We start from the raw sequence: 19,136 nt of genomic DNA on the forward strand, positions 1-19,136 counted from the left end.
TGCACAGTAGCCTACTCAACCCCAGCTAGTCAGTAGGCTACTCCTCTCTAGGTCAAATATTACTCAACCACAAAGTTTAGTTATCTGTCAAATTTGTACTTGAGTTACTTAATTACTGGAGTGCTTGCTTTTAAAATATGTGTTCAAAAGTAAAAACAGGGCTTAAATGGTTAATTCATAATGTAGCTACTTTTTCCCTTCCTAGGATGTATTGGAGTCGCGCAATATTTGTCTTTGAAATGTAGTGGAGTGAAAGTCATAAGAATCCAAAAAACTAAAACAAATACTCAAGTAAAGTATACATACTGATAAAATAAAATCCGGACTAGAGTCCGGACTCTTCAGACTCCACCTCACATCAAGCACTATGAGGCTGTAGTTGTAGCCTAGGCCCTAGGCATGTTGGTTAGATATTGCACTTTGATATTGGACTTTGTAAGTCGCTCTGGATAAAATGCTCAGATTGTACGTTGAAATAGAGCTGCTCATGTTCATATATTGGCTTCCCTATAATAAAATACTGATGCCCTGAAATGTAGTGGCACTCCCTTTTCACTTCCAATGTAGCCGACAGTGAGTGATGACACTGATGATGTGTTGAGTTACAACCAAGACAAATGTTTTATTCTCAAAGCAGATTTAATGGTAATCCCCTTACATAGTGGAGATGAGATAGAAGACAACTTGTCCAGTAGGCAATAGGCAATGACAATACAATACTCCCCCTGTCTGGTAAACACTTCAAGAAAAAGTATAAAAAATCTTAAAAGTTTTTTAAAGTAAGAAATAAAATAAGAATGTATTTGTTTGTGTGCTAGTGTGCACACACATTTTAAAGGAATATTCAACACATTGCACCCATGTTTATTTGTTCTTCTTTCATTTGACTTCAGGACATCCTCAGACGTTCATGGACAACATAAGGAACTGCAGGAAGAAGAAAAAAGCATGATAAGAACTGCTGTAAATACACTATTATTAGATCACACTGATCATTTACTGAAAAGTTAGAATGCTATCAATACAGTTGTTTGAATGTTAATGAGCTTTTACCTGCATTATGTTCATGTTCACCTTTCCTCTCTTGACTTTGTCCATTGCCTGGAAAACCCCTGGTAGAGGAAGCAAATTCATGTCTAATAAGATGTAGTTCCAGCCAACTTACAAAGGTATGGTACTCAGACAACAGGTTTGTTTTAATACCAAACCAAAAGAAACTAGATAAAGTGCTCCTCGGAGCACAGGTCTCCGCCAGGTCAGATACGTTATTGTGGCCTCCTGGTGGCGCTATAATAGGCCAATGTGAAAAGGGTGCCATTTATTCTTAGGTCGTTCACGGCAATCGGACACTGCATTCATGATTTGAAGCATTTTGTTCCAAAAATGTGTTTTGCTAAATTAGACCTGCTGGTGGCGCTATAACAGGCCAATGTGAAAAGGGTGGCATTTCTTCCTCGGCCTAGTGGGAATGTGCGTGTGAAATTTCACGGAAATCGCAGGCTGCGTTCATGGTTTGAGGCAGTTTGTTCAAAACGGACCAATCCTGCAAACTTTGGATGGCAACCTTAACCAATAAGGATGGAATATGGGAAATCGGACAGATCAGGGTTGATCACATGACTATAGAGATACTGTGTACCGATTTGCATGACGTTTGGTTAAAAACTGTAGGAATAATGTGAAAAAAATGGGTTTTGCACAAATCGGCCTCCTGGTGGCGCTATAACAGGCCCATGTGAAAAATTTGAGGCAGAGGTTCTGAATTGGCATCCAGGGAGTGTGTGTGCACAGTTTCGCAGCGACCGGGCCAACGGTGCCGGAGATTTGGTGGTAACACACGGACGGACGGACGGACACACGGACACACGGACGGACACACGGACGGAGGGTAAAACATACTCTCTCGCCATGCCTTACGGCCTGGCGGAGACAACGAGACTGAACCTAAATGCTGGTGGCAGCCCCTAGAATGGCCAAACTTTATGAGAAATATTGTGTTCAAATCTGACATATTTTAGCCTGAGGGTGGTGCTAGAGTAAAAGTCACAGGCTCATTGACTACATCCTTCATGGAGAATGAATGCATTTAGCAAGTTTCATGGCAGTGTGCCTATTACATTTTGAGATATCTTGTGTGGAAGTGGAAATTCTGGCCTAATGGTGGAGCTAGCAGAAGGGCTAAGGGGTCACCGAAATCACTTAGGTTCATCTGCCTATTAGATTATGATGAGATATCACCCTGCTAGCATTCATTATGAGCAAAGGGGCTGCTGTGTGAATATGGTGAATGATGTAAGGAAGGACAGATGGTTGTTTACAGGAAGGGTGTACTTACTGAACATGTTCTCCAAACGAACGATGCAGGTGAGGTAGTCATCAAAGTCAATGTCATAGCTGTCATCAGCAAACCTTAAGCCAAGCAACTGCAGGAGCTTGGTGTTCAGTGTCATGCCTTGGTCAAAACAAATGATCATTTGTTAGTCTTGGCACTGAAATATTCTGTAGATTTGGTCATAATAGGTCATAACTTTTCAGAAACATAATTTTAGAAAGTGATTTACAGTGAGGAAAGTGAAATATAAATATATTATACATAATAAAACTCTACAAATAATCATAATAAATGTTGAAATATGTAGATAGTTAAAAATAATTATTTTTAACTATAATTGTTTTGCGAACGCTAAAAGAGTCCTATCTCACCGGCGGCTTTGAGGGCAATGCGAAGCTCGTAGGAAGACATCTTTCCTGATCGGTCCGTATCGAACGACAAGAAGAGCATCTGGAACAACAGCGACAAATGTTATGTTTTACAACCTCTCCCACTCTCATTCATAACACATCGATCATAGATTTAACGTTTAACAAATATCATGAAATATCTGAACCCATACAATCCACTTCTTCATCTTTTCCCAGAAGACCTTGAACTCCTGGAACTCCAACTTGCCCGTGTTGTCCACCTGATTTGCTGTCAAGGAAAATGCATCCACAGAATCTCGACATTCACAGTCATAGTGTTAATTTGAAAATAAGAGGATATACACAGTAGAAGTGGTATTTAGTTAAAAATGTGTTTAAATGCCAAGGGGTTCATCTTCACACTGTCATCTCTCACCCAGTAATGAACAGTCGCTCAGAGAAGCATAAAAGGATACATCCATTAGGTTGATGATGCTGTGGCAGGTGTTAAGACTGAGGCCATCAAATTTGATTTCTTTTCCTGGGGAAAACCAAGGAACAGAATTCAACCAGGGTTAGCTCGGTTAACTTGAAAATAAGCACTCCAAATACGTTTATCACAAAGTGCTTTACAGAGCAACACAGCACTGTAGATTAAACATGGGATTGTTGTTTTGATGCAGAAAGGACTGTACGACTATGTTGTTACAAGAAGACAAGAGGATGCATACTTCTGCTGAGCACTCCATTCAACATCTGTTGAAGTTCTCTGGCAGAGATGGCCTCGTCCTGGAAATAAAATTGTGAAAAGATAATATGTTGAATTATTGAAGGTGAAGTTCCACGCTTGATCTGGAATTAGAACCACAATGCCTACAGTATCACATGGTGGCCATTTCTGTGTTATAGAACGACTATTTTAGCAATTTTTAGAAAATTGCTGCAGATTTTTTTTAAATATTGGCGTCATTCCCAAAATAATGACGCCAGGTTGAAAGTGGTTAAATGTTTTAAATACTGATAAACTTCAATCTTAATGTTGTTGAAACCATGTCACATGAGAATGTTATCCTACCGAGCCAGCGAGCTGTTCAAACAGCCTCCTCAGACCCTTCTCCTCGTCGCTCTCCTCCTCACGGAGGCTGGGCATGGGTGGCTGATGTAAAGAACATGGGATATGGACATGTTTATTATAAATACAGCATGTGTAAATTAAAAATAAACACAACTCCTTTATACAAGGGATATCCTTATTGAGTGATGAACTGATCTACTTACATCTGGCAGGTCGGCATCAACATTGCTCCCCATCTCCCTGTAGAATAACACCATGATTTAGCCATTTCTATACACAATGATCATGTCACAATAATAACAATATAGCAGCCAAAGGTCCAAGAATTAAATAATTATTTCAATTATAATGATTTAATTTCCCTTTTCTTTTATACAGTATGCGTGAACTCTATAGGTGAGTGTAGGATGAGACATTACACCAATCATTAGTCAAATAGTGTCTACACAAGTCTTTACCAGGTAACCTCTCAATCACTAATTGACCATTTACTCTGATTCATCTGGAGCGTTAGCCCTCAGTCCAGTTCTCAGAACTTCACACTGGCTCCCTTTCTGTCAAATAACTGATTTCAAAATACTACTTTTGGTTTATAAAGTACTGAACGGTTCATAGGGTCCAAATACATTTCTTATCTTGTGCTACATCATGAGCCATCGAGAGCTCTCAGGTCGTCTGGGACAGATTTATGTCCCCAGAATCAGATCTAAATGTTGAGAAGCAGTGTTCCATCTTGCTTTGCCTAGCAACCACCGTTCAGTTGTGTTCCCTTTGTTGTTTGAGTTTTGATATTTTTAGAGGTGTTTTGTCTTTTATCTTCAAAGTTTTCCCTCCTCTTAATTGTATATTTTTGCCCATATTTTCAAAAGTCTAACTGAACACTCACAGTGCTCCAGCTTTCTTCTCAGAGAAGATCCGTATGAGGAAGTCAGCCTCGTGGTGGGGCTGGAAGGTGGTAGGGACCAGCAGGTAGTTCCCAGGGGGGAGGGTGAAACGCTCCGATACCTCCCTCACGTTGATGTAGGTCCTACTGCGAGCCTTGGATGCATGGTACCGGAAGTAATCCTTCCCCAAGTGGTCCGCATCATCTGGAGCCTGAGAAGCGAGGGGGGGACCAGTAGCTTTCAACATCCTGTCTCATAGACTTTTTTGTATTTATACATTTTCAGGTTTACAGACAAGAAAGACATACAAACATCCACATACATACTGTACAGTATATACCCTCCCCCCTCCCCATAATACTTAAGAAAGAAGAAAAAGAAGGAAGAAAGAGAGAAAAGGAAAATGATAATACATGTCAAGAACAAAAACAGAAAAAGAAGAAAAAGGGGGAAAAAAGAAAGAGAAACCTGTCTCATAGACTTTTACGTCTGATCATTTGACACAGTGCCTCCCCAATTATAACTAGATTTCTAAATTGATCCTTAACTAAACCTGCCCAGATATTCAGTTTTCATCTGTCTGTGCCTGTGTTCTCAAAATACATAAAATTTTGAAAAAGTTTGAGAACCACTGATATAGCAACATAAGTTTATCAGAAAACTGTTACTTAGGATCTAGAAGGCATTTGTAGAATCGGCCTCAGGTCTTAGTGGGTTAAAGCAATGTGACACAGGCCAACAAACTGTGCATGGCTCTGATGGGTGAGAGCTTTAGTTTGGCTATTTTGGCACTCACACACACACACACACACACACACACACACACACACACACACACACACACACACACACACACACACACACACACACACACACACACACACACACACACACACACACACACACACACACACACAGCATATGTACACACAGTAGACCACGCCACAGAGAGGCAGCTCAGGTATTCACCTGCAAGGAACACCCTACAGAAAAATGCATCCTCATAGTAGTTCTCCCTAATATGATTTTACTCATTGTTCACGCTAGCGTTGCACCTCAATCCCACACACTACTGTATAGGTCAATGTTACAAACATTTGGTGTGCCAATTCAAATCAACATCACACAAAGATCACACAGGAGGAGGTTTCGGATTCAAAAAGGTCTGATCTGTCTCACATCATACACAGCGAAGCCGATGGTCTCCATGTCCAGTCCTTCTTTCCTCAGCTTACGTCTGTTCTTCTGCATCAGGGCGATGACCACGCTGCACACGTCATCCTCGTCATCGGCATCCTCCAACGTCAGCTTGAACTGGGGATTGGTCCAGAATGTGTCTATGGCATGATGACACAATAGACGTTAGAACATTGTGTATTATATGCATAAATACATGTATGACCAAAAACATTCAACCTTCCGCACCGTTTCCATTTCTGCGCATGTCATTACATGCGAAACATCTCCAAAATTCTCCAAAATAGCGAAAATAGTAGATGTACAAGATCAGCTATTGTAGATAGGATATTTCCGCCATTTTCGCACGACACTGTCGTAAAACAAAGCATAAACTAGGGCTTAAGTGGCTAACCTCTATTTCTATTAAGTTGTTCTGTTTCACTGAGTTAGCTGGAAAAGTATATGAGATGTAAGGGTGGCATGGTGGTCAGAGACTGTCCTGTAAGTGGAAAGTCCCAAGTTTGGTCTCTTATGACTGTGTTAATGTCAGTATGAAAAACAATGAAAATCCCTGCTACGTCTGAGGTCACCACACTGTGGCTGATCCTGCACTTTGTCCTCCATGTGGTAGGGAGTGAGAGAAAAGAACCAAAGTCCCTTTCAGAGATCAATAGGTTTTCAGAAAAATAATTTGAGGTCCTGATCCTTGACACCCCCAGTTCTTACCAATGTAGTTCCTGCAGCCTCCAGCTGAAGAGCCTCGGATCCAGTTGCCCTCAAACAGGCTAACCTCCCAGTGGCGCTTGGTGTTGTCAGTCAAATCATCCGGGGTCATGTTGCAGATCTCAACCTTGTCATAGTTGGTTTTGAAGTCCTCAAACTCCATCCTGTAATCAGAGTCAAAATCAATTACTTCTAATGACACCCAAAGGACCAAATATCTACAGAAATTTGTCCTGGTGACATTGATGATGAGATGAATTGGAAACTTAAAGAGTTTGACATCATCACATACTGTAGGGCAGGCTGCTAACATACACTACATCGCCTCAATACAGCACCTCACGAACAAAAGGACAGACAAAGACATAAACATAACATGTTGTCGAGACTACTGCTTTGGATTTTAAAGTCACTGTTTGACGGAATTGAACAGAATTGTATTCTTATACAAAATAAGAATGTACAACATACTATTAACCACGCCTTTGTGAGTTTGCACATGTAAATCCGTGAAATCCTCGCTTTATTCCATTTATTGAGACTTACCAGAATTCACCATCGTCCATGGAATTGTGAAGGATGCGTTTTTTCTCAGACCTGTCAATCGAATCCCATTCTCTGGATCTGTTGATGAAAGAAGAGATAACATCAGGTCACAAGACTGTTTATTATTAAAGTTACAGTTTAGGTTTTCTTTGCCGTTGTGAATTTAAACAGTAAAACGTACTTGTCACTCCAGGGTCCATTCCATTCTACCTGTCCCCAGGGGTTCCTGATCCGAATTAGCTGGACTTTCCGTCCTCTGTAATTCACCTGAGGAGTAGAGTAATGCTTAATTTAATGCTGAAAATAGCAGATTACACATTATGAGCTTGTAGATCGGCTATTTTTGGCATGCGGCACCATTGCATGACAAAGTATAAATCAGGCTTAACCAATAAGTATACAAAAACACTATGTAATATAACTACAGACAACACTGAATTCTATTCCATTTCCACAATAAAACGCAGGGGTGTGTGTGTTACCTCTTCAAGTCCCGTGATCGTGTAAGCATGTCCCTTCACCAGACCACTGGCAGTCTGGGCCTCCGACTCTGCTGAGCTGGTGATCTGGAGGACAGAAAAAACACATCAGAGTTCTGCTAAACTTTTAACTCACTTTGCTCAACTTAAAAGCCCAATCCAGGATGGTTTTGAACACACAAAAAGTTTATATTCACATCTGTGTAATTTGGAGACAGAAGATATGCTGTTTGAAACATTCTTATCTTTTTTATTTTTTGGTGATGGAGCAACAGCTACTCATTAGTTTACATTCGGACCACTGACTGGGCCTTTAAATGAAGAATTGTGAGTGTTTAATGGGGATAGTTTACAAGTACTCTTCATTGCCACCACTGCAAAAGGTTTTTCTGTTTTGCACATGGGACAACCAATAGTATTCAGGCCTTTGTTTGCATTTGCACTGTCATATGATCATGGGACAGTGTAAAACAAATGTTACACACATTTAACAACTGTAAAACTAATTTACATGTAATCACATTTACTCTACTCTATGTGATTCGGCTCTGATCTACATTGTTCTACTGTATATTCCTGTCTTTAGATCAAGCAGTTTTAGGGGCCCTTACATCAATTGAGCATCCCATCATAGAGCCTCTATCATGGGCCTTCTTCATGGTCTTGAAGAGGTTAGGTGGAGCTTGTTTGGTGTTATACATCTCGCCCACACCGCCTGTAAAGTCCTCCATGGCTTCCATTGTGCTGCCACCCTTCAGAGACTCATAGCTGCCATGCAATCTGAAAGGATGGGGAAAACACAGATCTTTTAACCACTTAACCAAGTAGCAAGTAGCTGTGGAGGGGAAAGGAAGGAAGGGGACATTTGAAATGAAGGGATCCATCATATATGGTCTATTGATTGAAGTGCATTACTTGGCATAGGCCTTCTCCAGGAGAGCGCTCCAGAACTCATTGTTTGAGGCAGAGTGGACCAAAACCAGCTTGTTCCTCACAGATGGCAGTCTGTCATCCACCACTACGTCCATCCATTTGTTATGCCGCCAAAACTGAAAGAGAAGCAGATAACAATAACTGAACAGCTCACTTCTGAAATGTGAAAAACATAAAGTTCATAAATGTTTGTCTCCAAAGTATCAATGATGCAGTCTAAAGGGGTACAATTCTGACAACCAATGAGATTAAGTTAAGAGCCATGGGTTTTATATTTCATTTTGACTACAGCACAGCACATCACCGACATATAAGTGTACCTGAAAATGGAAGATGCCAGCGTAACTGCGGTCAAATCCCTGGTCATGGGGTACGACCCTGGCCAAGGCTTCCTTATGGAGGGTCAGGCCGGCGATGGCTGCCAGGAGCCAGCAGTCCCCTGGAGTGACAAAACAGGTGTTTTAACTGTATGCAAAGGTGATCTGAAAGATTCGCTTATGAGCTTATTATGTAGGCCAATATTAAAAATGGATACAAAAAGCTTTTAAAGTGATTAATCTTTATTATAGCTAGTTTGAGTACCAACCGAGTTGTCCTTGACATATGTCTGTCCTATTGGCATCACCAACGATGAACTTGGGGTTCTCACAGAGCTCCTAGACGGAACAGAAACAGGTGTCAGATGATTGGCGATGGAAGGGAAAAATACTGGTTGGTTCTGCTTTTTTTTTTCTTGAATGAGAGGTGAGAGGTGACACAAGTAGGTGTGTCCACATTCCTGGGAGTCCTGGCACTTTTTTATACACACGCACGCACGCGCACGCACGCACGCACACACACACACACACACACACACACACACACACACACACACACACACACACACACACACACACACACACACACACACACACACACACACACACACACACACACACACACACACACACACACACACACACACACACACGTACAGTATATACTACAATGTAGACCACGCCACAGAGAGGCAGCTGAGGTATTCACCTGCAAGGAACACCCAACAAAGAAATGCATCCTAATAATAGTAATTATCCCTAATGTTGATTTTCTCCATTGTTCGCACTAACATTGCATCTCAATCTCACACACTACTGTGGGTCAATGTTACAAAAATGTGGTGTTACAAAGAAATATTTCCTTTTGACAAAAAATCCTTATCCATTTTTGCATTCTAAAAAACAGGGAGACACACAATCTGAATTATTCACATTTATAGACAGACAAGAACGTTGCACAGAAGATTATGTAAAGAATTGATGATTTTCAACTAAGCTCTCTTAAAGATGTCTGAATGTTTATCAGTACTTTTCATTTGAGCTCAACCTAACCTTAGAATAGTTTAACCACCACTCTAAGTCATTACAAGCATTATATTAATGTCTAATGTCTATGCTAAATGGCAGGAAAACTAGAGACAAGCATTTTCTGCAAATAGTACTATGACATTTATGCATGCAACTAATCACTCACAAAGCATGGAAACAAGAAAGCTGCCCCTATGCTTTGGCTTAGGCCTATTTACCATACTTATTTTGTTGTAGGACTGGTTTAACAGTCATGCTGGATTAAAGTCACAATTCTTCCCTTCCTTGTCAAAGATCACTTACACTTTGGTGGTCCCTTTTTATCACTCACATGTATTTACTGCTATTTTATTGTCTGTATGACAACTTTGTTTTGAATGAGATATTTCCAAATACATGTATTGGTATAACACTCAGGCTGAAAGCTACTTCTGATGACAGTTCAGCTGTGAGACGAGAAACGATCACCGTCTATCAACAGCACATTACTGTATGTCCTGTCAAAGTGCAATAATCTGAAACCCTGAATTCCAGCTCACTCAATTACTTCTCTCTGGATAAAGAGAGAAAACGGACATTAAACTGTACATACCTTTGGTCTCTTCCATTCAAAGCTGATGGGAACACTCTGGCTGTAGAAGAGAGAGGAATCAATGGCAGGGAAGTCGGGGTCCTCAAACAAGGTGTTTTTTCTCAGACACTCCTGCCTCAGCTCCTCAAAAGACTTCCCGTCGTACTGTGTGTTGATGGCCTTGGCCGCTTTGGCGCTTCCGCCCGACAGGGTAGAATGGAGGGGCATCTTCACACCTCAAGGCTGGGGAGACAAGGGGACGAGATGGCTCTGTGTCGGTGACTCCGTGCCAGGGTATGGCGTGGTTTGTGTCAAAAGCGCTTGCGTCTGTCCGATCCGCCTCGGTGTGATGGAGGGACAGGCCTGTCAGGTTGGTGGAGTACTGCACTGTTCACACACCCTCTAGACAAAAACTGGTTTGTCCTCCCTTTTGATGGACCTCGCCCCTTCCGCCCAGTCTGCAAACTGCCTCAAACTCACTACGTTTGACTCATAGGCGACAGGAGGAATTCATTGTGGAATGCGGATGATGTAGAATCAAATAAATGAAGCACATATGTGTATTCATAAATCAAAACAGCTGCAGACTTACAGTATATTTCATAATGATCTAAGCATCTTTTTCTGGGCAAAGAACTTGGTAGAAGTTCATTTTCATCAAATGGATCCTTATGGGTCCATTTGTACACCGAGTTAAATCAACACTGAGGATTTTACATTGTCGATTTGGGTCTGTATCCTCAAACTGGGACCCCTGAAATTTAAAAAGTGGAGAATTACTGCGTTCTAAATAGTGCTATGAACGTGAAATGGCCCTGTATTAGTATGTTGAAGTACATAAGTCTAATTTGATCCAAGCTGATTTCAGAATAGACTGCAACTAATGTTGACAAAGAAAAAAAGATTGAAGCATACTATATTCTGATAAATTGTTACTTTATTCTTTCTTTTGATCTACCAGAGGGGGCTCAAAAGTTTTGCTGGATTTTCAGACAAAATCTGTCTGAAAATGTAATTATATAAAAAGGTCTATGGCTGACAACTTAGATTTAAGTTTACATGGGGGATAGCCAACTGAATTTATAAATGCATTATCCAAAATCTCAAACAGTGCCACGCATATATAACTTTTGGCATATAAAAACGTACAAGGAAGACAATATCAAACTTAAGAACTTTATCAATACTTTTCCCACCCACATATACTGTAGCAAATGCCAATTCTCTCTTGAAATAGAAGAAAAAAAAACAAGAGTAAAGCAAGATTTTACAAAAATATATTTACACTTTTCAGCATTGCACAAATAATGCCACTATAGCAGAATAGTGCGAAAAATACAGCCATTATTTATTTAGTTGTTTTTTTCCTCTTTTTTATAAAGTTCCTTGAGAAGACACATGGTGACACTTGGTGACACATCTGCAGCATGTCTTTACGCTGCTACGTCACTAATGATAATCAGTGTACACTCAGTGTACAGAATAGTAAGACCACCTCATCGCTGTCAGGCAGAAATATCCACATTTCAACTTTTAGTTTTTCATAAATGCCCTACTTCATCCTATGACAGAGTCGCGCAGAAGTAACGAATATAGCTGATCTACAAGCTCACAGATCGGCTATCTTCGCTATTTGGGGGAAAATAAATTAAGATTTCCGCTTATGCCCAAAATATGGATGCCAGGTTGAAAGAGATTTTTAGACTCAGTCTGTGGGTTTTTATAAATATTTAGTTTTATGAATATTTAACCAATGCAAACTAAACTATTAATAAGAGCTTGTGACTAAACAATAGCTGCATTGGAACACAGGTTCTTTTTTCCATTTTATGAAAAGCAACAGTTTGGGACATACAAGGTTTCTGCCCGACAGCAACGACCTGCTCCATCCATCGAACCGTCTTTAACGAGTTGAAAACCAGGATCACTTATTGATTTCACCCCATACATACACACGTTAACCATGAAGAGAAAGAAGCTAGTCAACAAAAGGATGTTTGAAACATGGACTGTGCAAAACGAGGGAAAAACTCAATAGTATTTCAGTAGAACTACTAGGCAGTCATAATATTTTGTACACTAAATACCCCCAGTTGCCGGTTTACAGCAGAACACAAATTTCCATTCTGTCACATTTCTTTTGGCAATTTGGTGGATGTCTGATGCAGTTCAGCATCAACTAGCAACAATTTTAATACGGTCATAGGAAAAACCATGAAGCCAAATTTTATGATTTTCCCCACATGGTGTGTATTTGAACTTGTGTTGGAACCTTAAAGAGATGGTTCACCGCAAAAAAATTACTTATTTTCTATCAATTACACACCCCATGAAGCCTTGAGATTCTTTAGTTTGTGGCATTCCTAAGCCAATAATTTGATCACTGGCGTAAAGATGCTAATGTCTCCGGATGTCTTTTGAGCCGCCACCGGTCATCAAATTATTGGCTTAATGCGACAAAAACAAAAGTAAATCTCCATTATTTCAAGTCTTCATGGGGTGTGTAATCGATAGAAAAAAAGTCATTTTGTGGGTGAACTATCCCTTTAATAAAATGTAAGGTCATGTCATGTGACATGATAAAATGACAGGTCACGTTTATTATTCTAAAATTCTTGAAAAAGCAAAAAGTATTTTTGTAGATATAAATTTAGGACCTGACAGCGGCAATGATCAACAGTGTCAGCCTGAGGAGCCTAGGACACCTTTGGAGAAGGACACATTCACCTCCTCCTAACACATGTTCTGTCGGTTACTTCGGCACTTTTCATTGATCACAAAAACGTTGTGCGTGAGAGAACAGTAAACAGTTGCTGACCACCATGGCACTATGTTCTGAACACCTTTAAACGATCCCAGTCATTGCAAGCTACAGCAGTCTATAGGTTGACCCCCGTTTCAACAGAATTAGACATAATTCAGAAACGGGTAGGCTAGATCCCAATGCTGTAAACCTTTTGACATCTATAAAATACCGCAAAGAACATTGAAATGATACTGTATTTTACTTATACTCAACTATCAACTGTGAACATTGGACTTCAGAAGTGAGGATACTGATTCATGTTGTCTACAAAATAGATTATTAAAGGCGTAGTTCACCCAAAATTAGTATTTTCTATCAATTGCTCACCCCATGAAGCCTTGTATTCTTGGAGATTTTGTTTTTTGTCGCATTCCTCAGCCAATAATTTGACTCTTTGAGTCTCCTATTGACCGGTCATCAAATTATTGGCTTAGGAATGCGATAAAAACAAAAAAAAATCCACAAATTCAAGGCTTCATGGGGTGTGTAATTGATAAAAAAAATAAGTCATTTTTTTGGTGAATTACTCCTTTAAGTGGACTGGTTGACTGGTGGCCTGCAGTTCAGTTTGACCTGCAATCAAAGCTTTTTTTCTGTGGCTGTCTCAGGGAAGAAAACACATGAGAATGAGAGAGAAACAGTCTGTTCGACGACGACAAAAGAAAGCCAAATAAGTGTTTGTTCGCAACATAAAACAACAAATGAGCCCTGAAGAGTGAGAATGCCTTTGGCTACTGTTCAGTCTTCTCTTGTGCGGTTCCTGTCACCAGGAGCAGGTTGCAGGCCATGAACTGGACATTGAGCACGTTGCTGGTATTCCCGGTGTACTGCCCCACCAGTTCGCTGGACGACCCGTCCGAGGGAGCCGCCGCGGTGCTGCTGTGGGAGTTCCGGATGTCCCACACCCGCACGGAGTTGTCCATGGAGGACGACGCCACCAGGCTGCTGTCCGGGCTGAAGGACAGGCCGGTGACGCTGTCCGTGTGTCCCCGCAGGTCTTTGAACAGGGTCCCCGACGCCAAGTCCCACAGCTTCACCCTCTGGTCCTCGCCGGCGGACGCCAGGTACTTCCCGTTGGGCGAGAAGGCCAGCGACAGCACGGGGCCACGGTGGCCCGTGAAGAGGCGCACGGACGCGCCCTGCTGAGTGCTCCACAGGCGGACAGTCTTGTCTGTGGAGCCCGTGGCCAAGTAGTTGGAGTTGGGGTGGAACTTGACGCAGTCCACGTCGGCCAGGTGGCCGGCGTAGAGCCGCAGCGGGTACGTGCGGGAGAACGTCCAGAGGCGGGCCGTGCGGTCGTGCGAGCCGCTGGCAAAGTAGAGGCTGCAGGGGCTGACGTTGACGTCCCACACCGGGTAGGCGTGGCCCTGGTAGAGCGCCGTGTTGGTGAAGCTGCCCAGGTCCCAGTAGCGGATGGACGTGTCCTCCGAGCAGGAGAGCAGGCCGGAGCTGTCCGTGAGGAAGGCCGTGCGGAACACCGGGCCGCTGTGGCCACGCAGGGTTTTGATCTCACTGCCCGAGCCGTCCTCCTCATCCGACTGAGGAGAAATTAAATAAAAAGTGTTACCACGGAATCTCTGGTCCTGGAATCTTTAACCATCTCAATATCTGACATTATCATATGATAACATCTAGTAACTAAGATTTGTGTTATGAGAAAGAGAGAATAAATCTTAAACGACAGTGACGATGTCAAGCATTTCACATTTTATACAATTAAGACAGCTCCTTATGGGCTGGACCACAGCGTGACGGTCCGGGCACCCTGGGATGCAATGCCAGCCTGACAGCGTGTCCAGAGTTCGAGTCCCGATCCCGACGACCTTTGCTGCGTGTCACCCCCCATTTCCTGTCAGTCTACTGTACTGTCCTATCATTAAAGGCATAAAATCCCCAAAACAAATCTTAAAAAAAAGACAGCTCCTTATATTTATAGTATACTATATGACTTATGAGTGTATTACAGGATTATATGGTCACCCTCATCCTACTACTTTAATTGAAAAGACCTCCAAAATGTGTCAGGGGTTGGTCATCACACGAACACGCCACTTGCCCCAAAACTTGCCCCAGACTGTTGATCAGAGCTCTGGCTATAATATAGGCTTCTTTTCCCACCTTCAATGTACTTACATATTGTATGGTTAATATAAAACTACATTTCCTACTACATCTTAACATTTTAGCCACAGCACTTTCCCTCTTTCTGGCCGGCAGCTTTCCTTCTTTAATCAGGCCTAGATGTGAGCAAACCTCTAGTAACCACAATTATTTTAAGTAGCAGCGCTCATAACATAATTGTCATGATTAATATTAATACTTATTGTCAGTATCCATCATAAATCAAGGTTTATATGTCACTACTCATACAGGTACAAGTAGCAAAATATAAGTTTGGTACGGTCCGCAATACTGTGCAACGTCTACAATAATAACAACACTAAGATAAGAAAATGCCTTATGAAAAGTTACTACTGCATATTAGCAATAACAGCATCAACATAAACAGTAATAATAATTAAGCAAAGACTCACTTCCTCCTCCAGTAGATCACAGGCCAGGTGGATATGTGCCACATCGGCCCTGTGTGGCTTGGCCTTCAGCTTCCTGGCCCTGAGGCTCCACAGCTTCACCGCGGAGCTGTCAAACCCCGCCGCCAGCAGCCTGCTGTCGGCGGACACCTCCGCCGTGTTGAGGAGCTGCTCCGTGTGATGGAACGCATAGAAGCACACGGTGGTGAGCGAGGGCGGCCCCTCGCGCACCTTCTTGATGCAGTCCTGCAGGGCCTCCAGGGCCGCCTCGCTCTGCGGCAGTCCGGCGGGGACGCCGTCCACCCCCTCCCCTCCTCCCTCGGCCCCGTCCGCCCCCGCCCAGGAGGAGGAGGAGGAGGTGGAGTTGGGGGCGGCGGCGGGACCGCCAGCCGTCCCGTACAGCTGGTAGTCGGTGCGTCTCGACGCCGTGACCTCCACCTGCACGCAGGCCTGTCACAATTATTACATAATCGTCTAATCGCAATTAGTTTTGCATAATCGTCATAATTGTCTCCATGTTGAAAAATGTTCACACATTTTCAAATATAAAAAAAAGCAGAAATAGCAGATCTACAAGCTCAGCTATTTCTACTATTTTTACATGTATATGTATGTATATGTATTTTTACATTTACACGTATAAAATTATTAAATATGTCAATAATCTATTTGTATATTTAAGTTTTGTCATATCTGCCCTGTGCAATTTTTGATTACGAAGCCTAAAAAGCAAACAGAAATTGTAATTGTATTCATGTATTCCAATGTTCAATGCGAAACACACAATTAAAATCGTTAATCGCAATTATTTCAGTGACAATTAATCGTCAACTTAAACGTGTAATCTTGACAGCCCTACCTGCACGTGGGTGCTGAGGGCCCTGCAGAGTGCACTGTTGTCCTCGCTCTGCAGGTAGCGCAGCAGGTAGCTGTGGCCCGGCTCCGTCAGGTGGACCACGTACTTGTGCTCCAGGAAGGCGTTGAGCTTGGGGTTGGCCGTCACGTCCTGCGCGGTGAGGACGTGGCGGAGCTGTTCCACGGTGGCGCGCTGGTCGCCGTCCTGGAGGAAGGCGCCGTGGAAGCGGCTGTAGAAGCTGTCGACGGCCGACTTCAGGCCACAGCGCACCATGTCCAGGTGAAGGTAAACGAAGAGCGGGTAGAGGATGCTGCTCACCTCTTTAGCCCAGGGCACCTCCGTTTCTAAGAATCAAACAACAAAAACATGCCAAGGAGCACGGGGTTAAAAAAACAATCATTACCAATCAAAAAGGCCTCACTTAGTTAGCTGTGATCCAACTAACAACACGAGAATTTAGGTGGAGTACCTGAGAGAAAGGTACGAAGTCTGGAGAACTGCGTCTCATACTGTTGAGGGTCAGACTGGCAAGGTGCAGCAGAGACGATGTTGGCACAACCCGACTCCGTTTGCACTGCAGGCAGAGATACATGAGACAAAATGAATGAGATATTAGAGGAATCATTTATTAGTTCTTTCACCACATTCATGTATATATTATAGATTCTATGCCAGGTGAGCAATTCTGAGCTATGAGGAAAAAAGGCACGTCTAAGTGCCTCCTGTTATATTGTGGGACAAGGTGTTTGTTCAAACTTAAGTTAAAGGGTTAAGACTGCAGAACTTATGACCCTTGGTGGAAAGAAGCTAATGGATCGCATTTACCATATTTCAGTGGTTCTCAAAGTGGGGTCTGGGGACCCCCAGGGGTCCTTGAGGGGGTCCCCAAATAAAGCAGTTAACATGGCACCATTTTAACCACTTTATCCATTTATATGTTGGCTATTCAAAAATAGCAGAGCTCACAGCGCGTCACTTCGTGCCATTTTTGAATAATTTAGATATTTTGAGAAGATTTTACATAAATCTTCTCATCTGTGGGGGGTCCCTGGCACAAAACCTTTTCAGATGGGGGGATCAAATATATATCAATATGGGGGTCCTTGACTTGAAAAAGTTTGAGAACTGCCACCTTAACATTGCACCTGATTGATTTCCCCTTTACTTGCTCAAACTTTAGAACAACAACAAACAAGAGGCAACAACATCTGATCTAACCCACCTGTGAGGTTGGCAGCCATCTCCTCTGGTGACTGAAAGAGTTTAGCCCCTTTCAGGGAACCTTCCATGTCCACATACTGCCTCCTCTTCAGGTACTGAGCCACTGTGTACTGGATCTGCTCCGTGCGTACTCGCTTCATGACCTGTGGAACCAAGTCAATGGAGAATCATCACACAGATACAGGATAGGTGGGCACTAGGGACATCTGGGCATCTTTGTCCAAAATGTAAAAACAATATTAAAAAAAGGTCTTAAGTAATAAAGTATACATGATGTGAACATGCATCATTATCAGACTTAATTTTATCCTTCAGCTTCTTGTTGATGCCCCAAAATGACTGGATATAAAAGTTTTGTAGTCATTTTAGAAATATTAGACATTAATTGTCAAATATTTAGGCATGTTCTAAATCCTAATCATGTATACTTAACTTAAAAACTTTTTCCAAATATTTTATTTTTTTACATTTAGGGGAAAATAGCCAATTTCACACCGAGGTGCCCACCTATCCTGTTACCAATCAGTCACACAGCTGAGCTGGGAGGTGGAGGGAAATGTCATGCAAAGCAAGAGATGAGACACAATCATCAATTGCTTTGATTCACCCTTGATAATCCATCCAGATTTAACTCAATGGTGACTTATCAACAACACGTGTAATGTGCTACAAAATCCTGCTCCAACAAATCTAGCAGAATGAATCTCATCCCAATTATAATAGCATATTTACACCAGGCTACAGCTAACAAGGCACAAGTGGGTTAATTTAAAAGAGTTAAGGCTATCTCACTGAGTCTGAAATATATAGCTGACGTAATAGCACAACTGTCAGGAATCCAGACAAAAAAAATAAAAAAAATACACCTGCTTGTGCTGTCTGATTATGATTTAACTACTCCTAAGGATGCAGCAATAAACCATCATTAAGCTAACTGAGGCTAACTAGCTTTAAGCTAACTAAGTGGATTAGCGCGGGGGGTTGATCTTTACAAACACCAATGTGTTTGAATGGTTTAATACTCACTGCATATCGTGCTGTGTGTTCTCCTTTAGTGCTCAGATGCTACGTGCTGCAAGGAAGGACCAGGCGTTGTTTTGTGCACAAACAATTCCCAAGTGAAAGCACGCCATCAGTGTAACTCCATCGTGCTTCTTCTTTCCCTCTCCATGTTGTTCCTGCACCCTCCATCAGACAGGCATCTAAAGCTAAGGCTAGCTGTTAGCTAAAGCTAGCTGTTAGCTGCTTTCATTTCGCATCTTGACGGGTAGATCCAAGCCATCGATGATCTTCTACCTCTGCCT

General features: G+C 42.2%; 2 protein-coding genes across 2 annotated transcripts; both read right to left on the reverse strand.

The window, feature by feature from the left end:
- Positions 1 to 597: 597 nt before the first annotated feature.
- capn9 (calpain 9) lies at positions 598 to 10,818 on the reverse strand. The gene is made up of 20 exons (XM_084074855.1): positions 10,440 to 10,818; positions 9,088 to 9,157; positions 8,822 to 8,940; positions 8,484 to 8,617; positions 8,180 to 8,348; positions 7,572 to 7,655; positions 7,271 to 7,356; positions 7,090 to 7,167; positions 6,547 to 6,707; positions 5,821 to 5,978; positions 4,644 to 4,852; positions 3,961 to 3,997; positions 3,758 to 3,838; positions 3,414 to 3,471; positions 3,159 to 3,223; positions 2,895 to 2,963; positions 2,704 to 2,782; positions 2,336 to 2,452; positions 1,054 to 1,112; positions 598 to 927 (listed from the first exon to the last, which is right to left on the reverse strand). The coding sequence occupies exons 1-20, from the start codon at positions 10,644 to 10,646 to the stop codon at positions 901 to 903; spliced, it is 2,067 nt and encodes a 688-aa protein (XP_083930981.1). The 5' UTR covers positions 10,647 to 10,818; the 3' UTR covers positions 598 to 900.
- Positions 10,819 to 11,679: 861 nt separating this feature from the next.
- Positions 11,680 to 19,112, reverse strand: taf5l (TAF5-like RNA polymerase II, p300/CBP-associated factor (PCAF)-associated factor). Its single transcript, XM_084074474.1, has 6 exons — positions 18,859 to 19,112; positions 17,834 to 17,975; positions 17,081 to 17,185; positions 16,615 to 16,955; positions 15,759 to 16,193; positions 11,680 to 14,762 (listed from the first exon to the last, which is right to left on the reverse strand). Exons 2-6 carry the CDS (start codon positions 17,970 to 17,972, stop codon positions 13,956 to 13,958), a joined length of 1,827 nt encoding a protein of 608 aa, XP_083930600.1. The 5' UTR covers positions 17,973 to 17,975; positions 18,859 to 19,112; the 3' UTR covers positions 11,680 to 13,955.
- Positions 19,113 to 19,136: the final 24 nt, after the last annotated feature.

The sequence above is a fragment of the Gymnoscopelus microlampas genome (genome assembly GCF_963454915.1).
Source record: "Gymnoscopelus microlampas genome assembly, chromosome: 2".
NCBI classification, from domain to species: Eukaryota; Metazoa; Chordata; class Actinopteri; order Myctophiformes; family Myctophidae; genus Gymnoscopelus; species Gymnoscopelus microlampas.